The sequence below is a fragment of the Apodemus sylvaticus genome, chromosome 3 (genome assembly GCF_947179515.1).
Source record: "Apodemus sylvaticus chromosome 3, mApoSyl1.1, whole genome shotgun sequence".
Taxonomy (NCBI): Eukaryota; Metazoa; Chordata; class Mammalia; order Rodentia; family Muridae; genus Apodemus; species Apodemus sylvaticus.
This window is the reverse complement of record NC_067474.1, coordinates 124199275-124219859: the sequence shown is the minus strand read 5'-3', so window position 1 is coordinate 124219859 and position 20585 is coordinate 124199275. Positions and strand designations below refer to the sequence as shown.

At 40.0% G+C, this 20585-nt stretch overlaps 1 protein-coding gene across 2 annotated transcripts; it reads left to right on the top strand.

Annotated features, from left to right (window-relative positions):
• Positions 1–42: 42 nt before the first annotated feature.
• Btf3l4 (basic transcription factor 3 like 4) lies at positions 43–19553 on the top strand. 2 transcript variants are annotated; one of them, XM_052176977.1, is made up of 6 exons: positions 43–62; positions 3587–3653; positions 8049–8162; positions 16030–16231; positions 17144–17203; positions 19097–19553. In XM_052176977.1, exons 2-6 carry the CDS (start codon positions 3600–3602, stop codon positions 19141–19143), a joined length of 477 nt encoding a protein of 158 aa, XP_052032937.1. In that variant the 5' UTR covers positions 43–62; positions 3587–3599; the 3' UTR covers positions 19144–19553. The 2 variants fall into 2 exon arrangements, with proteins under 2 accessions (XP_052032937.1, XP_052032936.1); XM_052176976.1 differs by lacking the exon at positions 43–62 and adding an exon at positions 627–751.
• Positions 19554–20585: the final 1032 nt, after the last annotated feature.

Below are 20585 nucleotides of genomic sequence, written 5' to 3'. Positions count from 1 at the left end.
TAAAAATACTGGACAACAGCATTTCATTGTTAGATTTCTGTTTGGGATTCCGAAGAGACCCGGTAAGCCCGTTTTGCTGTGCACCGGTCTGTGTCTTACAGGCATACACTTTGGAGGAGCGCTGGACCCTTTTTTCCCACTCGCATCCGCACGACTTCCACTCAGGCATGAAGGAATCAACTGACATAAGCTCCAAGAAAACCATGCTTGGGGCCTTTTATTGCACAACTGACGAGGGAACTGGGACATAAGTCACTGCAGTCACGTAAAGTGTAAAGGCTTCTTTCCGTTAAGTCTGTTACTTTTTGTCTTGGGCCGAGTAATAAGTCAATATTCCCGACTTTCCCTCCCGATTAGAGTCCATTAGAGCTTAATGCTTAGTCAACGACCTCCGAAGTGTACACCCAAACTGAACCTCACACCACCCTTCTGTTAAGTCCAAGACAAAAGGTAAGCGCAGACACAATGGGACGCTGAGGGGACCGCCGGCTCCTCCAGGAAGCAGCGCGGCCCCCTCACCCGCCACCAATCGGAATCTTGGGGTGCGCGAGGCAGGCTGGGCTTTGTAGTTGGGAGGCGCGCGGTTGTCGTCCCCACCCCCACCCCGCCTCCCGCGGTCGAGGCGGGGCCGTGCGTCACGTGGGCCTCTCCCGCCGCCGCCGCCGCTCCGCCGCGGTCTTTCTCTGTCTCAGCTGAGGCAGCCATCTTGCTCTTGCCGCGTGCTGGTGTTGGAGGACCCTCCCCGCTGCAGGTGAGACCCCCGGCGGGCCCGCCACCCCACGGCCTCCGGCCGCTGCGCACGGTCTCCCCCCGCTCTCCCCTCTCGACACCCGCCGTCCGCTCCGGCTGCCACTTCCGCCGTGGCGCGGCGAGTGGGGGCGGAGGCGGCCGGCCGGGCCTGTCGGTTACGGGCGGCGCAGCTGGGGGTCGGCACCTGAGGGAAGGTCCCCAGCACCACCGCCCGCTGTGGAGGAACGGGGCCCGGGCTCTGGCCGCGCAGGTCCAGACCCAGGAGGGTAGAACCCTCCGCGTCCCATCACTCATTATTCACAACAACAGTGTCAGACGCTTTGAACAGCATATCTGTTGTCATCTCTTTTGCTCCTCCCAGTTTTTAGATAGGGAAACTAAGGTTAGCACCGAGCCACCAAGCTCTTGGGGCCGAACTTAGGTTGCACCACTCTTCACTTTGTAATGGCAGTGTTTACAAGTCTCTCTTGATTTTGAGATAGTTACCTATCCTTATAACCTCATCTCACTGCCTGATTATTGAGATCGCCAGGCACAGTGTTGCACAGCTGGTGAATGGCGGTTTCAACTTCCGTTCCCACGTTCTTTCATTATACCTAATTAGTGGCCCTCTGGAAGAATGGTAACAATAGTTACCAACTATTAAGTATCTTACCTGAACTTGACAATCTGTGCTTTAGCCCTCAACCCAGTGAAGTATGTGATGGTATACTTTTCTTAATGCGGGAGAAACAAACACAAGTACAAAGCTAAATACCTTTCCAAAGCCCTAAGTGGTAAAACCTCACATAAAAAGTCAGGGCTGAAAGTTCAAATTATTTTTATCTTTGTGTAAACATGATGAAAGTACCTGGATGCTTATAACTTGGGCATTCAATAAGTATTGATTCATCTCTTTATACTCTTTTCAGAAGTCCTTGAGAAAAGTGCAGAAAGAATTCTTGGATATTCGACTCAGTGATCATGTGGCTCTTGGAAGTCATTTCTCCCTTTGGGACACAGAAAGAACTTTCCAGGCCTTCATTTTCTGTTAAAACTAGGAAGGCGGCTAACAATTTTGTTTATAATTTATGCCCTGCTGCACTAACAGGTATCTGAGATGACCTCACACTTAAGAATAACAGGTACATTAAAGATATCAAGTAGGGATTAAACCAGGTGACCTTTGAGGTCTCAGACTGAGTCTAAATGTCCTTCCTATTTGAATCCTACACTGCCCAACTTGCTGTTGGACAAAAGGCTGTATTTCTCCCTCCCCTGTTGCTTTACGCTTCTAGATGCCCTAAAATTATGCCTTTTCCCTAAAATACTCCTTAGGAATAAGATTTCCTAATCTTATACTGACCACCTGGAATGGAATTATTCCTTCACCTACACCATAAGAATTAATTTGGGTTTTGCTTTTGCTTCAAATAAGTCTGGACTTTTTGTCTTATCTTTCCAACTGCCACCTCTTTTCTTTAGTATTGTTACCAAAAATGCAGAATAGTCACAAAGGACTTGTCCTGTATGTAGTTTTAATATTCTCTCCTGACCTCCTTTTTGCAAATAATTCCTTAAGTGCTATGTTATTTCATTATAAGTTCATGGCTGTAGTTCTTTGATGAAAATGAGTGTTAGTTCTTTTAAGGATGTTTGAATGCAAGATTGAGGTTTATATCTGCACATTTAAGTTTATTGCACAGCTAAGACTGGCACACACCTAAGACACAAACTCCCATACAGGACTTTTACCTGCTTGACTGTTGTAGTACAATGTTGAACAAAGTGAGAATCAATAGGTTCTAATTTTTATTTGTGAAATGGATTCAGCCTTACAGCTGTGATATATACAGGTCAGTTCTGTAAGTTCTATGTAAATACAGAGTGGTTAGTAATTTACATGATCTTTGAGTCTCCTTTTTCTTCTTTCTGATGTAAAAAAACAGTATCCTCATCTGAGTGATGCAATTACAAGGTTAGAATTAGAAGAAAAAAAAAGTTTAATAATAGCCTATTCCCTTATTCCCTCCTTCACATCTCAGTAATGATCTGTTAAGCCACAAAACAAGCCATACAAGACTGTTAAAAGTCAAATTTTGCATAGCTTATTTTTTTTTGTCTTGCCCCACCAACTTAATATAACCAAGATACATCTTTGCCAAATTGTACAGTGAGACATTTTACCTCAGATGCAATAATATCTCATTGAGTGTGACATACTCCATCAGTGCAAGGTCTAGAATGAACTGGGGTGCTGCAGAATCAGCAAGTATTTGGAAATCTGGTAGTTTCTCACTATTAACACACCTGACCTTGAATAGAGGACGTGACTTCCTTGTTTGTTGACAGCCTCACAGCCCATTATTCAATTTCTTCTTTGCCAAGCCTTTGTGTGTGTGTGTCATATTTATTCTTTATATGAAATACAGAATGTGATTCCAGAGAAAATTATCTACTTGAAGGTTTTGCTAATAACATTTGGTGACTGTTCTCTGCTGTGAAAGTCTTTGCAAGAAAAAGCCTGCTTGCCTGAAGAGATTTCATAATTGGTTAGGTTTTTCTGAATGCCAGAGAACTGAGTCATGTATTAAGAATGGATCTTTAAATAGACAACTTTGAATCCCATTCATTTGCTATTTGTATATTTAACTCTCATGTGGTATTTAATTTTTTTGAAAAGTTAGTTTGTGAAGCTAGAACAAGGTACCACTATTTATTAAGAATAGAGACAGTTTTGATGACCATGATGTTAATGGATATTACATTAACTCAGTGAAGCAAAGGTATTGTTTGAATAAATAATTTTTTAACTTGGTAAAACAGTGAATTTAACAAATCTGTTTTCCCCCCCTAGATTTACCAACAGCATGAATCAAGAAAAGTTAGCCAAACTTCAAGCTCAGGTCCGGATAGGGGGCAAGGTGAGTGTGGTGTAAGACAAACCAGTAGGAGAACGTATGATTGCTGGATAGTGTCACTTCTATGTACTTGTGGTCATTGAGTCCAGAAGCTTTTCAGTGATTAAAATCAGACAGCATTCCTGTTTGATAGGAATTGTCTAGATCTAAAGCAGGTAACTAGAAGATGCTTCTCTCTGATGGTGCCATGAAAATCAACCCCTTTGTTTGAATCTTCTTCACCTTTTTATTTTAGTGTGTGTGTCTTGGAGGCCTAAGGTTGATGGGGTGGAGTTTTCCTCATTCATTCTCCAAGTTATATATCAAGACAGAATCTCTTGTCAGCTGCTTCCAAGGGTTTCCTGTTTTCCATTGCCCACATGTAGGGATTACAGGGGCCACCACACCCACCTGGCTTTTATGTGGGTTCTCGGGATCCAAACTCATTCTCATGCCTGTGCTTCACTTATTGAGCCAGCTCCCCAGCCTCTAAATCCTGACTTTGAACATCTGTCTATGTGACATGATACACTACCTAGTCTTCGTAAACTTCCATTATTTTCCTCTGCAAAATACAAATAATCATAAAAGATGCTTCTAAAAATTAGAACATTGTTTATAAACACCTAACATGGTATCTGACACAAGGTGAACGGTTAATAAATGGTAGCAGTATGTCTCTCATGTAGGGAATGATATATACTAGGGTTACCTTATCTTCACTAAATGTAACTACCACGTAGTTAGTTGCATACGTAGTTTTAACTGAGAATGTTTTGTAGATTGCCAGTTTTTCCTCCCAAATTCCTACTTTTTCTTTCATGCTGGTGAACATGAACATGTTTTCATCTTCCACATACTTTAACGCCTCAGGAAGTTGTGAGTACTCAAACCTTTGGTGTTCCCATTATTTGTGGCCCAAGGCTCAAGGAGAACATTTACGCTCATCTTTGTATACTGCAGTGTTTGCAAAAAGAGAAAGAAAGAACAATACCTCATACATGGATCGATGTGTAGGAATGGCAATAAGACAATATGTAACAGGCTTTAACTGTGCTTTACATTGATCATATCCACAGCTCGTGAGCATAGACATGGAGGGAGAAAAGAGGACGTGACTAGTACTTTTCCTCTGATAAAGTTGGATGATGTCAGTTCATATTTACACACTGATAGCCACAGTGGTCACATTGTAACACATAACAAAACTAGAGGTTTGTAAAGACCTGGAAGGGACTGATGATCCCATCACAATTACATTTATTTTATTTAGTAGTGTGTATGTGTGCATTGATATGCTTATGGATACATGGCATGTTGGGGGGGCCATAGGTAAGCATTATATATCTTCTGTTACGTCCTACCTTATTTATATATATATAATGCACACACACAGAGACACACACAGATCTGAGCACAACTTGCAGGAGTCAATTCTCTCCTTCCACCATGTGGGTTCTGGGGATTGAACTAAAGTTAATTTAATTTGCTGAGCCATCTCACCAACACCAGCTTATTTTTTGAAATGGTTTTTTCACTGAACCTGAAGCTTGCTGATTTATCTAGATTGACTGATGAGTGAGCTTCTAGAATCCTTCTGTCTCCACCCTCCAACATGGTTACAGGTGCACACTGCCATCCCTACTTGTTATGTTGGTTGCCCATACTCAGTTCCTTATGTTTGGCATAAGCACTTGACTTCCTAAGTCATATCCTAAGCCCCATAATTATCTATTTTTAATGTAGTAGTTGGTACATGCATGAATTTATCTACTGTTAACTGTATACTTGATTTGTACCAGGCATAGTAAATAAACAAGTTTCTTTTCACATTGACATAGCTCCACATAGAAGAGAGTCATGCTCACAAGTACAATGAAGAATAGCAAGTATTGTAATGAAGAACAAAGTGTTTTATTTAGGAGAGTCATACTGGGATTTAAAGGATAAATAATTTAATCACTAGACCAGCAAATGAAAGGGTTAGTGAGAGGTAGGCTAAAATGGGGGATATCAGTTGCCTATGTGCCTTTGCACACAGGGTGCTGAGAAAACATGGTGTTTTACAATGGCTTGCTTTAGTTTGGTACAGCTAGTTTAGAGTATACAGTGCATAGAGAATGGTGGGGATGAGGTGACCCGGTAGCTTGGGCTCCATCATACTTTTTATATGCCATTCCAAGTAGCTTGGAATTGTATCCGTACATAGTGGACAACTTTTGAAGGATTTTAAGAAGGAAATGGCTGGGTGTGGTGGTACTGACCTTTAATTCCAGAGCTCTGCAGGCAGAGCCAGGTAGATCTCTGTGCGTTTGAGGCCAGCCTCACCATTTTAGAACTGGTGGCATTGTGAAAAATAGGATCAAATAGAAAACCGTCTAGAGCTGTTGCTTACAACTGGTACACAAATTAAGGGGTCCGACTGGCATGATTTAATGAAAGATAGGTGTGGGAAGATGAAGGGCATAGAGAAGAATTGAGGGTTTCCCAGGCTTTTATTTAATGTGAGACTGGTGTTACCAACCATAAAATCTAGGAGATAAGGAACTATCTGTGGACTTGTTATGTCTATAGACATGTTGAACTTTTTGGGTTTTTTGGGGGTAGGACAAAGTTTCACTCTAAAGTCCATGCTGCTCAGGAACTGATATGTTGACTAACTAGACTAGCCTCAAACTTTTAAACAGTCCTGCCTCTCTGCATGCTGGGATTATAGGTAACTTAGTAGAAGTACCTGAGGACCCTTTGAATAGCGTAGCTCTGCATGGTGGCACACCCTGTAATCACAGCACTCTGGATTGCAGACTGCTTCACTAGACAGCAAGATAAGGCCTCAAAACAAAAATGTAGGGCAAGCAACTAAGCTAGCCCCGAGTTAGGAATGCTTCACAAATAAATGACCATCTGTGTAACTAGTGGTCTGTTGCAACTGAAAGTCATCAGAACCTTTGCAGCCAGAGCTTTTTCTCTCACTGGGAGTGCTGAGAGAGAACCCCAGCTTTGTTCTGTAAGTCTCTGAGGACCTCTGCAGGAGCTGGTAAAACTAAAGACCTGTTCACTTCTGCCACTCCTTATTTCAAAAAACTGACATTTTTGGTAGTGTTTCAGCTCTGATGTTGGTTACATTTTTAAAAACTGACCCAGAAAATTAATCCATTATTTTAAATAGTTTTTAATGGAAATGTACATTTTGTGTATATGTGTCTGTGTCTGCTGGTGTTGTCAGGGGCCAGAAGAGGGCATTGGGACCCCTGAAGATGGAGTTGCCTGACATGGGTGCTAGGATTTAAACTACCTAGGATTTGAAGAGCAACAAGTGCTCCTAACCACTGCGCAATTAGCTCCACCAATTTCTAGTTATCAATAGAGAAATTAACTTTTTCTGACTTAGTAAATAGTTATAATTCTTAACTTCAGGCCAGGATCCTGACTTATTGTCATATATCACATCTAACCCATCAAGTTATTTTGTCTGGTGACATTCTGACCATCCTCAGGTACTACTCCAACTCTTATCTCTCACCCTTCTGTGCACCAGCCCCTGACTGGTCTCATTATCACCTCCCGGTCCAGTTTTCATGTAGCAACCTTAGATGGGAGTAAACAGGTCAGATGAACTCTGTCAGTAGCTTCCTATTGCAATGAGAGTGAAATTGAGCACCTCCCCATGAGGTCCTAATCTACATGGTGTGGCCCTTGTGTGGCTGTCTGATTTCATTTCCTTCTCCTGTCCTCCTTATTCACTCTGCTCTAGCCACACAGGCACCCCTCTCTGTCTAGAAGACATGTTCCATCTGGTTTGGTTCTGCTTGGATCCTTCCTTCCTGATCGTGGGTCTCATTTCTAGGAAGACAGTGCTTTCTCTTTTACCATTTTGGTTTGTTTTGTGTTTGGTTTGTTTGTTTCATATCTTTACCCTCTTTGAAAAGATCTATTCAAGTACTCGTTGACATTTTTTTTATTACAATAACGTAAGTAAAATCTTGATGTTTTCATTTCTGGATTTTTAAACTCTGGAGTACTCACTAATAGGAATTTAATTCTCAATATGTAATAGTTCCTGAGATTTTAGACTATCCTTAGATTTTATTGGCAGGAGCTGACAGGGATTCTATGAAAGTATACAGTGCTTGAAAGTTGTTATAAAGCATACTAAATGGTCTTAGAGTTATAAAGTCTGTTCTATTAACAAACAGTATTTTGAAACACAATCTATTGAAATGACAAAATCTAGAATTAACAAGGATTAATAACTCATACAACTGCCCTTTAGTTGTTGGCAGAATATCACAACTGTGTGGTCTTGTTAGTCACTGCTGTTTGGTTAGTTTTTCCAGTGGATTGTAGACTGCCCAGGTGGATGTGATTGCTGTTGCCAGTTGTTATCCTCAGTAACACCTCTGTCTGATCATTTTCCAGGGGACAGCTCGCAGGAAGAAGAAGGTGGTACATAGGACAGCTACTGCTGATGACAAAAAGCTTCAGAGTTCACTAAAGAAACTGGCTGTGAACAATATAGCTGGTATTGAAGAGGTATGAACACTTTGAAAACCCAAATTATAGAGACATAGCACATGCACAGTTCTTCTGACTTTTCAAATTAAAACACTAGCTTGTAAGACTCTCTAGTTCTTGTGTACATGTCTTTTGAAAGAATGTAGTGGTTGGATTTGCTTTGGAATAAAGTGATGTTAGTAGGCAGAGCTTTTCTTCACACTTTCAGGCTTAAGTATTTGCATGCATGACAGCTATAAAACTGCTCTTGAACTTCAGTGTAAAGTAAGATTTCTTTTTCTGTTTTGTTTTGTTTCTGTGGGTCACTCTGTATGTTGGACTGGCCTCTTAACTTGTGATCTTGTCTCCTTGGTATTGGTATTTAACAGAGTATGTGGCCTGGTGCCTAGCAAGTTGTTTTTTCTAGTGATGTAGAAGTTAAGCCCAATTTTTTTTCCAAGTAAGACTTTTACCATAAATTCATCTTTCTGAACTATAAAATCTCTATTGCCTCATCCAAAACATCTAGCAGTAGTTTTATGTGGATTTGATTCCCTCCCTGTCTTTTTCTTCCTTATTTTTATTTATTTATTTTGGTATTTTTAAGAAATCACTCTGTATGCTGGGCGGTGGTGGCGCATGCCTGTAATCACAGCACTTTGGGAGGCAGAGGCAGGAGAATTTCTGAGTTCGAGGCCAGCCCGGTCTACAGAGTGAGTTCCAGGACAGCTAGGGCTACACAGAGAAACCCTGTCTTGAAAAAAAAAAAAAAAAAAAAACCAGAGAGAGAGAGAGAGAGAGTGAGAGAGAGAGAGAGAAAGAGAGAAGAGAGAGAGAGAGAGAGAGAGAGAGAGAGAGAGAGAGAGAGAGAGAGTTCAAAAAAAAGAAATCACTCTGTAGACCAAGTTGGCCTCAAACTCAGAGATCTGCCGCCTTAAACTCCCAAATGCTGGGATTAAAGGCTTGTTTTTATTTTTTAAGCTATTGTCATACTGGACAGTTACCTGTTCCCCCACAGTGCTGTGATTGTACTCAACTGCTTGGATTTGTTAAGGCTCAAAAAAGATAACTTTTAAAATCTATTAGTTTTCTCATTGCTGTGACAAAACACTTGACCAAAGCATCTTGAAGGAAGGGTTTATTTGACTCTTGGTTTGAGAGTGCAGTCCATCATGATAGGAAAGGCCTAGCAGGAACATGAGGCTGAGACCATACTGACAGGGTCTCACTATGTAGATTTGGCTGGCCTGAAACTTACTATGTAGACCAGGCTAATCTTGAACTCAAGAGATCTCCCTACCTCTGCTTCCAGAATTATGGATTTAAGGCATGTAATATCCCACCTGACTATCACTGAGGATCTTAATAGATAAATGCTAATAATATTAGCATCCCAGAAACAAGGCATGAAATGGTAGAGTGTTCCACATGCATGCACATGCAATTGACCAAAATCAACTTTCTTTAAACTACCTTCACAATCAGTATTGATAAACTCATAGAAAATATACAACATATGCATTTTCTCCTTTCTGCTTGAGGTGACAGCATTTTTTATAACTAATTTCAAGTTGTTTTTTTTTTTCCAGAGCTGTCCAAAGCTCTTATATATTGTTTTCTAAAATATGTATTCATGATGGAGATATGTGGAGAAAGTTGGTAATCTACTGTGTAATCCTAGGAGTCTTACTCAGGTCACTGGCTTGGCAGCAAGCACCTTTACTGTCTGAGCTATCTTACAGGCCCCAAAACTTTTAGATATCTGCATTGACCTAAAATTTCAGGGAGGCTGGGTGTGGTGATGCATGCCTTTAATGTCAACACTGGGTGGGGTGGGGAAGGGTAGAGATAAGCAGATCCCTGATTTTGAGGCTTGCCTGGACTTTAGAGTTAGTCCTAGGGCAGCAAGGACTACACAGAGAAATCCTGTCATGGAAAAAAAAATCAGGTAGTCTCAGGCATGGATATATTAGAGAAAAAAGACACCTCGAAACCTAATTTTGACTTCTCTTGGAGGATATAGCTCAGTGATAAAGTACTTGCCAGCATACCTGAGTCCTTGGGTTTAATCCTAACAACACTAGAAATATTTATTACTCTGAGTAAGAGCCACAACTTAGTAGTAAGTTACAACAGACACAACTTCAAATAATACCAAAGCTAACATAATTGAAAATGTTTACTAAGTTTATAGCTCTACTACTTTTCTGTCTCCAACCCATTGATATATCCAGCCTCATCCCTACTGATAGTTTTGGAGCAGATAGTTCTTTTGTTAGTTCTCTAGTGCTCTGTGAGATGTTTCAGGGTATCCCTGGCCTCTGTCCATTAATTGCTGGTAACACCCCCAACATTGTAATGGTAACAGTCAAAAATGCCCCTGAGCTGGCTGTCTTGGTCCACCTCTATAATCCCAGCCCTTGGGAGTTTGCACCCTAGTACAAGTTCATACCAGCTTTGACTGAATTGAAAGACCCTGACTCAAAAACTGTCACTTCCACAATAAAAAAAAAAATACTTCTAAGTATTGTGAGATGGTTCTTTGAAGAAAAGAAAAAAATGACCCTTAGCTGAGAAACATTTGTATAGAGAGATAAAAAATATATTTCCCTTGTAGAATAGATTAATTTGTATGTGTTTTTTTTTCTATTATGTAGGTTAGTGTTTTGCCTGCTTGTGTGTCTGTTAGATCCCCTGGAACTGGAGTTACAGGCAGCTATGAGCTGCCATGTGGTTGCTGGGAACTGAATGTAGGTCCTCTCGAAAAGTAGCCAGTGCTCTTAACCACTTAGCTATCTTTTCAGTCCCAATATTTTTGAGAACATTTATTCATTTTTATTTTACGTGTATGCATGTTTTGTCTGCAGCATCTGTGTTCACTACATGCATGCCTGATGCCCAGAGAGGTCATAAGAAGAGGGCATAGATACACCAAAACTGGAGTTATGGGTGGTTGTGAGCCACAATGTGGGTGCAGGAAACTGAACCCAGGTCTTCTGGTAGAGTAGCAAGTGCTCTTAACTATTGAGCCATTTCTCTAGCCCATTTTGTAAGATAAGGTCTCATCAGATAGTGCAGGTTAGCCTTAAGCTTTCAGTAAGTAGTCTTTCTAGTCAGCCTCCTCAGCTGGGATTAGACGTGTAACCGTCACATCCCACTTTGTGGTGTTGACTTTATCCATGTAGTATCTCCAAGGATATGTATTTCTAAATGCTTGTTTTTGTTCAAATTCAGAAGAGTTTATAGCTTTGTCCTACCTTAGCCTCCAGAGTGCTATGTGTGCATACGTGTGGAGGTTCATGCATGTGTACACACTTTCTATCATTGTCTGCCTTATTCCTTTGAAAGAGGGTTTCTTACTGAATCTGGAGCTCGGCTGGCAGCCAGCAAGCCCCTGTAATCCTCATGCCTCCCTCTTTCCCCCAAGGGTTAGGGCTATAGGGAGCAGTGCAGTTACTCCCAGCTTTCTCTATGGATTTTGGGGATTTGAACTCAGGTCTTAATGCTTGCACAGTAAGTGATCTTACCTAGCTATCTTTCCAGCTCCTGTGGTCCTTCAAGTTACAATTTATTAAAATAAATGTTTCATAATGAAATAAGGACACAGTAATTTTTCTTTTTAGAGGTATTGGAAATTCAGCACTCTATTACTGAGCTCCATCTTCAGCCCTAGTTAGTAATTGTCAAATTACTACTGTCATACTTAGAATGCTGTACTTTATGTGGCCATGGTTCTGTTGCAACTGAAATTGTCACACTGAAGAACTTAATGACAGGCAACACTGCATGTCTACTGTATACTAATCATCTTGCCAGAGGTGGTACTTACAGAAAGTATTATTCATAGCCTCTGTCATTTCTTTTTCTTTCTTTTTTTTTTTTTTAATTTGTTTGTTTGTTTTTTGAGACAGGGTTTCTCTGTGTAGCCCAGGCTGTCCTGGAATTCACTCTGTAGACTAGGCTGTCCTTGAACTCAGAAATCCACCTGCCTCTGCCTCCCAAGTGCTGGGATTAAAGGCATGCGCCACCACCGCCCGGCTACCTCTGTCATTTCTAAGTTAAAATCATATGGGAAACTAATTAGACAGGTAGCCATATAAATACGTGTCATTCCATGTCAGCTTCATAGCACCTGATGAGCTACTAGTTCCAAATCAAAAACTGATACTTGCAGAGTTTCACTGGCCCCTGGCATCATACCTAACAAGGATTAGGATTCTAGATTTGAACTAAGGAATGTTAAAACTAGAGTTGATACTATGTTAAGATAGCTGGCTTTTGGTCTTTTCAGTTGTACTTTCTTATTTTTAGCCTTTTCTTTTCCTCTTGTCCCTTCCACATTACCTCCCCACCCCCAAACAGCTAATGCCTCCAAATAAACCTGTCTTATGGCCTGGAAGAGAGGCCCAACAAGAAAGAAAATTCATAAATGCATTGGTTTTATTCTTTGTAGGCAGTGATATATATATTCTCTATATCTGTAATATCTTTCTTTTCCATATTCTGAGACAAGTAATTGACAAGCTTGCATAGAATTGGATTTTTATAAACAAATGAATGTTTTAAGAAAGAAGATGGCATAATAGACAGGAAACCAAACAGTAATTTGAGAAACTCTAGTTCATTTCAAGTACTTAGTTCATACATAGTTCACACTTAGCTTAGTTTGTCCTTGGGTATATTGTTTAACCAAGAATACTGTCCTGTATTTACTCCTCTAGCATAAAGAACGATATAGATGTCAAATCAATTATGACTTTAATGTTTGCAGGTCAAGAGTGTCTCAAATTCCAATATTGCCACTTTTCATGCCCAGAAGTGTTTATAGAAATTCTTTAATGAACCCTGTGATTTGGAAAACATCATTGAACAGTTCTCCCTTTACTCTTGTGTCTTAGTAAACCATGAGACTTGTAGATCCAAGGCAGCTCCCTTCACATCCACCCTTAACATCCCAGATCTCCCCAAATTTAACCACATTAATGTTTAACTTTTCTACCAAAGCTGAAGTCATTTTCAGAATAATGTAATTTATCATCTAAAATGGCTATAAATTGAGTTATGGCGCCATTTGTTTAAAGGAGCAGTATTGAATGCTTAGTGTGTATGTACACTTCAAAGAACCTTAAATATACATGTCACATAATATACAATTTTAATCCCAGCACTTTGGAGGCAGAGGCTTGTGGATTTCTGTAAATCCAAGGCCAGGAAGGACTACATAGTGAGACTGTTTCACACATAAAAACATAAAAAGATTCTTAAATATAGATCAGTGCAGTGCTAAGAAAAGGAAAGGTATAAAATTCGTGATTTTTATCATGTACACACTCACACAAATTAGAAATGATTTGTGGGGATTATATTTTGTAATTTCCAGGGATTATATCTGTAATTTCTCTGCTTATAGTACTGCTGAAACTTTGAGTCCCTTTTCTCCCCCTCCCTCCCTGTGCTGTCAGTCATGGTGACCCCTGTGAAGAACAGAAGCCACTTCCCACTGACACGAGAGCACAGGGACAAGGACAGTTCTGTACCTTTAAGCAGTTAAGTGTTAATGCTCCTGACCTTTTGTATAATAAGCAGATAGTGCCAAGGTGACTTTTAGTGTGGAATCAACATCATGGTGGAATGACATTGTTTACACATTTAGCTTTTGTAAATGAGATCATACCAAACCATAACAAAAAATGCAGAAAGGAAATACATGAGAGAGAAATAGCAATTTAAATAGAATGTATTCATTCACCCGTTTCTGTAAATCCTAAGACAGTGGAATAAATTAATCTGAAATAATCAATTTGGGTTGGTAAAAGCTAAAGAAATTGTGGCAGGATGGTGTTAAAAAACTCCCAGTTATTAGCAAAACATGTTCTGGTGGGTAAGTGTGTAGGAGAGCTTTGTTTGCAGAAATTAATGAAGGTAGCCAAGAAGGTATATTTAAGAATTAAAGAAAACTATCAGGCCTGTTGGTACAAATCTGTAGTCCCCGATACTTAGAAGCCTGAGGCAGGAGAATCACAATTGAAGGTCCAGCCTGGAAACTTAGAATTTATCTGAATGGCTCAGTGGGTAAGAGTACTGATTGCTCTTCCAGAGGACCTGGGTTCAATTTCTAGAACCTGCATGGCAGCCCACAACTATCTGTAACTCCAGTTCCAGGGGACCTGATACCCTCACACAGACATACATATAGGAAACAGTGCATATAAAGTAAAAGTTAAAGTTTAAAAGAAATCTATCTCGGGCTGGAGAGATGGCTCAGCAGTTAAGAGCACTGATTGTTCTTCCGGAGATCCTGAGTTCATATCCCAGCAACCACATGGTGGCTCACAACCATCTGTAATGAGATCTGATGCCCTCTTCTGGTGTGTCAGAAGACAGCTACAGTGTACTTACATACAATAAATAAATAAATCTTTAAAAAAAAAAATCTATCTCAAAATAAAAAGTAAAGAGCTGGGGATGAGCAGAGCTCGGCCCCTGGACTAATACCCAGAGTGTGCCAAGCATACCAGACACCGGCTGTTTGAGGGGCTCACTGGAGGGCAACATCACAAGATCCCTGTGGCTGATTTTTATACATATGTATGTATGCATGTATGTATGTATGTATGTATGTGATATATTAGGGGTGGGCTAGATGCTCTTTAAAAGCCTAGTGACTCAGGTAAATCCTGGGAACCCTACAGGTGGGGGAAAGAAGAGGTGACTCTACAGTCCTGCCTCTGACCTCCAAATGTGCAGCCCCCATCGTGCCATTAAGATGATAGAAATAATAAAAGTTAAAAAGGAAGCTGGCAATAGTCGTGCACACCTTTAATCTCAGTACTAAAGAAGCAGAGGTAGGCAGAGCTTGGGGCTGGCCTGGTCTACAGAGTTAGTTTTAAGACAGCCAGGGTACCCAGAGAAATTCTATCTTAAAAAATGGGAAAAAAAAAGAAAGAGAGAGAGAGAGAGAGAGAGAGAGAGAGAGAGAGAGAGAGAGGGAGAGAGGGAGAGAGGGAGAGAGGGAGGGAGGAAGGGAAGAAGGGAGGAAAGAGAAAGGGGGAGGAAAGGAAAGGAAAAAAAAAAAAAACGAAAAGAGCCAGCAGGCTTCTTGTAAACAAGAACAACATGACCGGCTGGGAGAGGCGGCTCAGGAGTTAGGAGTGCTTGGTGATTTTGCTGAAGACCCAGGTTTGGTTCCTAGTATCCAGATAGCAGCTCACAAATGTTTCCGTTCCAGGGCATCTGATGATTTTTTTTAAACCTCCTGGGGCTCCTGTACATATGTGGTGCATATGTACACATTTAAAACAAAACAGAAAACATTACAACATATGCCTTTATTTCCAGCACTCAGGCAAGCAGAATTCTAAACCAGGCAAAGATACATTGCGAGGCTCTATCTTGAAAGATAAAAATAAAAAGAATAACAATAAAAACTAGGTTGAAATTTTGGTAAATTTACTGACAATCAAAGAAGTAAAATGCTTGACTAAGTAGGTTTCTGTGTCATCTTTGCCGATTTCTCAGTGGTTATTTTTACCACATACTTTTCTGCCTTCCATTCTGTCTTCTAAGTAAGATGCTTCCCCATTTAGTGGTAATTGCACTGATTTTGTTTGAGTAACTAATTAAGTTGGTTCATGAATGTAGTTCTACTTTAAAAAAAAATGGCCATGGACTTCCTCCACCTGAGGCCTGAGTGACTATTTCACAACCACTCTAATAAGCTGTCCTACCGGGCGGGCACCATTGTAATCCATTATAAGGATCTTTCTCTGCCATAGTCACTGCTGAAATAATAAGTAATACAGGATTGCTACTATGTAAGGTGCTATAACTGATAAAACTGCTTTTTAAAACAATAATTGTAGTTGAATCTAGCATGTGAAATACATTGTTTTCTGTGCCCATTCAGGTGAACATGATTAAAGACGATGGAACAGTCATTCATTTCAACAATCCCAAAGTCCAAGCTTCCCTCTCCGCTAACACCTTTGCTATTACCGGTCATGCAGAAGCCAAACCAATCACAGAAATGCTTCCTGGAATATTAAGTCAGCTTGGTGCTGACAGCTTAACAAGCCTTAGAAAGTTAGCTGAACAGTTCCCACGACAAGGTATGTGTTTCATTTTAGTACTTTACCTCTCCTCCTTGCTGACATTAAGAAACCTAATAATTTTAAAAGCATCCCATCTGGAACTAGGGGTGTAGCTCAGTGACAGAGTCCTAACCTAGTATGCGTAACGTTCTGGTTCAATCCCCAGCAGGACCTGGTGTGATGGCACACACTTGTATTCCCAGCAGAAGTGCAGGGTTATCCTCAGCTGTATAGGGAAATTGAAGTCAGCCTGTACCAGAGACTGTTTCAAAAACAAACAAAAAAAGGTGTTTTACTCAAACTGAGAGGATTTTCCTCAGTAGGTAATTCTTTCACTTTTTATAATGCCACTTGTGTGCTTCATAAAGCTTATAGTTTTCTTTTTTAATTAATGAAGTGCATCTTAAAGAATATTCAGATGCAGTATTGTCAGTTGCTACTATGCTTCCATGATTACCATCAACAAATATGATAATGATCAATTCTGAATTTTCAGGTTGGTTTTGATTTCATGCATGTCTTGTTCCTCTAATCATCAAAGAGCCTTGTATTTCAGTAGTCATATGGTCATACTGAATAGCTAGATACTTAGGTGGAAATAAGTGGTAAAGAAGTCTCAAATATCTTTTTAGTTGGAGAATAATAAAGGATACAAAGGATATGTTTGTATAGACTTGTCAGATTTTACATTTTGCATGTAAGTTTTACCTTTACTGCACATTGGAATTACCAGCTGTAGTTTATATATTTAATTCAAGTTAAAATTTTATTGTTCTTAGTGTTACTTAAGCAAAAAAGTAGAAGTGAATTTTAGACTGGCTGTATTCAACAGCCATATGGGATTCAGACCAAGAGCAGGTAAGTAAGCATGAGAGGTGTTTTGTTAAGCTCTTTGTTCTCGGTGACTAATACTCAAATAAACTTTTGTAGTACTGGACAGTAAAGCACCCAAGCCAGAGGACATTGATGACGAGGATGACGACGTTCCAGGTAAAGGACATTCTCTCAGGGTTAAAATTTGTCTCAAACCACTGAGATTTCTCTAGTAAAGATGCTCAGTGCCAAGTCTGACAGCTCGACCCTGGGACCTACACCATAGAAGGAGAGAACCAGCAACACAAGTTGTCTTCTGACCTACACATGCACACATGCATACACAAATGCAACACACAGAGAAGATAATACAGTGTGATTTTTAAAACTAAGAAAAATGATTTATCTTCTTTCACTTACTGCATAGATGACTTTCAGAAAAACATTTTTTTTTAATTTACATTTCAAATGATTTCCCCTTTTCTGGGTCCCCACTCCCCGCAATTCCCATAAGCCCTCTTCCCTCCCCCTGTTCCTCCATCTACCCCTTCCCGCTTCCCTGTTCTGGAATTCCCCTATACTATTGCACTGAGTCTTTCCAGAACCAGGGGCCACTCCTCCATTCTTTTTAGACATCATTTAATTTGTGGATTATGTCTTGGGTATTCAAAGTTTCTAGGCTAATATCCACTTATCAATGAGTGCATACCATGATTGATCTTTTGAGACTGGGTTACCTCACTTAGTATGATGTTCTCCAGCTCCATCCATTTGTCTAAGAATTTCATGAATTCATTGTTTCTAATGGCTGAATAGTACTCCATTGTGTAAATATACCACAAAACATTTTTTTTATTTGACTGAATTTCAGTTGATTTAGAGTGAGAAGGATAGTGCTAGGTATTAGCTAGCTTAGAAGACACTGGAGATGGACCCTAATCAGCCTAAAAAAACAAGGACTAGAACTTCAGGTCAGAAAAATGTCCCTTAAGTCCTATCTCTGTCATTACATAATACTATCTAAGCCTGGTTCTAGGAATGCTAAGCCTTATAAAAGATTACTGTATTGCAGAAGGATGTCTGATAAAGAACAAAGACACACTATTGCCTTCTATTTGTGTCAAACCAAACAGGCCTATCACTCACCTGAATAGAACAAAGACCTTCAAGAAAAGCTGTTTGTTCTGGGGACTTTAGAAATAGTAGACCACTGCCTGCTTAATATGCAGTCTGGGTCACACTTACTCCTTGAATGTATGCTCTGCTTTATTACAAATGTATTTGCCTGTCTTCCCCTCCCACCCCCCAAGACAGGGTTTCTCTGTGTAGCCTTGGCTGTCCTGGAACTCACTTTGTAGACCAGGCTGGCCTCGAACTCAGAAATCCGCCTGCTTCTGCCTCCCAAGTGCTGGGATTAAAGGCGTGCGCCACCACCACCCGGCTATTTGCCTGTCTTTTATGCAGTTTGTGTTTTATCTAAATTCTTTAGACAGATCAGGGAACCCAGACTGAGATCCCCATGATAGGATATACATGAATACAGAAGCCCCTTCCTCATTCAGAACTTAGGATCAGAAAATATTCCACAAAGCCCTGCTGCCTGTGTGTACTAAATTGGAATCACTATGATTATCAGTATATATTGTTATTGCTGAAATTTTGTTGGGGGCCTGGAGAAATGACTCAGCAATTTGGCTTCTTTTCCTGAGGACCTGAATTCAGTTTCCAGCATTCATATGAAAGCTTATAGCCTTGTGTAATACCAGTTCCAGGTATCCAACACCCTCTTTTAGTCTCAAGAACTGCATGCTCATGGTACACAGATATATATTCGGGCATAACACCTATAAACATACAATAATAAAATACTATTCAAAAATTCTTGGCATTATAACTGACATAAAATATTATTTACCTTAGTTATTTTTATTTCCTTAAGATTGCTATTTTATAAAAGTCATTATTACTGAAGTGCTCTAGTTTGTTTTCATCTTTTCTGCTTTTTTACTAATTCTAGTTGCAACTATTTTGACTCATTTATATTTTACTTATTTTTCCTTTCTTTGTCAGATCTTGTAGAAAATTTTGATGAAGCATCGAAAAATGAAGCTAACTAAAATCCTCTGGGTTTTGGAAGCTGGCATGGACTAGATTTAACAATCAGCTCTGTTGTTCCAAAGTTTTACAGACACGGAGAACATCGCCTGTTATTAGTTCAGTGCTATAAATATTTTGTATATTAATGATGCTGTTTGCTCGGCATCTCGGTCATTTGATTTTGCATTTTGCACTTCTTCCCAGGATCCATCTTCCCAGGATCCATCTTCCCAGGATCTATTCTTTTGGTCAAAATATGAAGTATTGGTACAGTTTGAGGGTGGTTTTTGTTTTTTGGTGGGGGGGGACTTTGGTGTGTATGTATATGTATGTGTGTGGGTATGTGTGTACACAGTGAACTGCAGATTGGATAACAGTTATATCTATCCTATTCCTTCCCCCAATAGAAATAAAGCAAATCTTTACATTTGTTACTTTTTTTTTTCCTATCAAACACCACATAATTGATGAAAAGTGAGTATCTCTGATTTCAGAGCTGAGGAGGTTCATTCCGTTAAAAAAAATATTTGGTGTTAATTTATTGAATTAACTTCAATATTTTTATAATACTTCTCTGGGTTGAAAATGTCCTGAAATATTTTGCCACTAGATTGCTGACAGAGTACAAGTTGGCACCTTTGGTGTAGCTACCTTAGACTCACTTCCTAATCAGACCCATAAGATGTCCTTTTTAGCCTTCTTCCTGGTGCCCTGCCTCCCCGTATATTGGTCTTTAAATGGCCAGGTCAGCCTTTGATATTACTCTTCTCTTCTGCCTACCTTGAGACAGAAGTTCTCCATAAAGAATTGAGAGTGCCTAATTCCTCTTTTGTTCCTCACCTTGAGGAACAATGGCCATCTTTAATGTTTTATTTCCCTTCACATTTATAGTTGGTAGAGTTCAAACTGGAATAGCTAGCATATTCTTGCTAAATAACCTTATACTATGCGTATCCTATTTCCTAGTTGTTCTTGGTGGCAGGGGCAAGGGTGCTTCTTTTTCAGCAAAGTTGAACCTGGGGATATCCTTTTGAATGAAAAGAACATGTAGGTCCTATCATCCCCTAGCATTAATAGGCATTCTCTGAAATGGTACTGACCGCAGGAGAATTTCTTCAAGCACTTTCTTATTCTTGGCCTTGAACTTAACCTCTAAGTAGATCTAATTGATTGCAGATGCTCTTAACACCCTCCTGCATGCTTAGGATACTGCTTCAGGGGAACAGTGGTAAAACACAGTATTTATTTGCTTACCTTCTTTCAGAGAACTTGGAGGTAAGTTATATTCATTCACTCAGGTTTTCCTCTTGCTATTCTGATAAAAGCTTGTGTTTTGACATATCAGCATTTATTATAGCCAATATTTTAGGATAAGGTTTAAAGAATCTTGTTTTCTGGCCCATCACCAAACTCATTGCAGCTTACCTTTGCAGCATGCCAACTTTTGTTTCAAGCTAGATCT

What these genes read in the sequence shown, in the direction of transcription:
- Btf3l4 (XM_052176977.1), top strand. Translation starts at nt 3,600, where the DNA reads ATGAATCAAGAAAAGTTAGCCAAACTTCAAGCTCAGGTCCGGATAGGG. An exon ending in AGGTCCGGATAGGGGGCAAG is followed by an intron (nt 3,654 to 8,048) that starts GTGAGTGTGGTG and finishes ATCATTTTCCAG; the next exon opens with GGGACAGCTCGCAGGAAGAA. An exon ending in TGAACAGTTCCCACGACAAG is followed by an intron (nt 16,232 to 17,143) that starts GTATGTGTTTCA and finishes AAACTTTTGTAG; the next exon opens with TACTGGACAGTAAAGCACCC.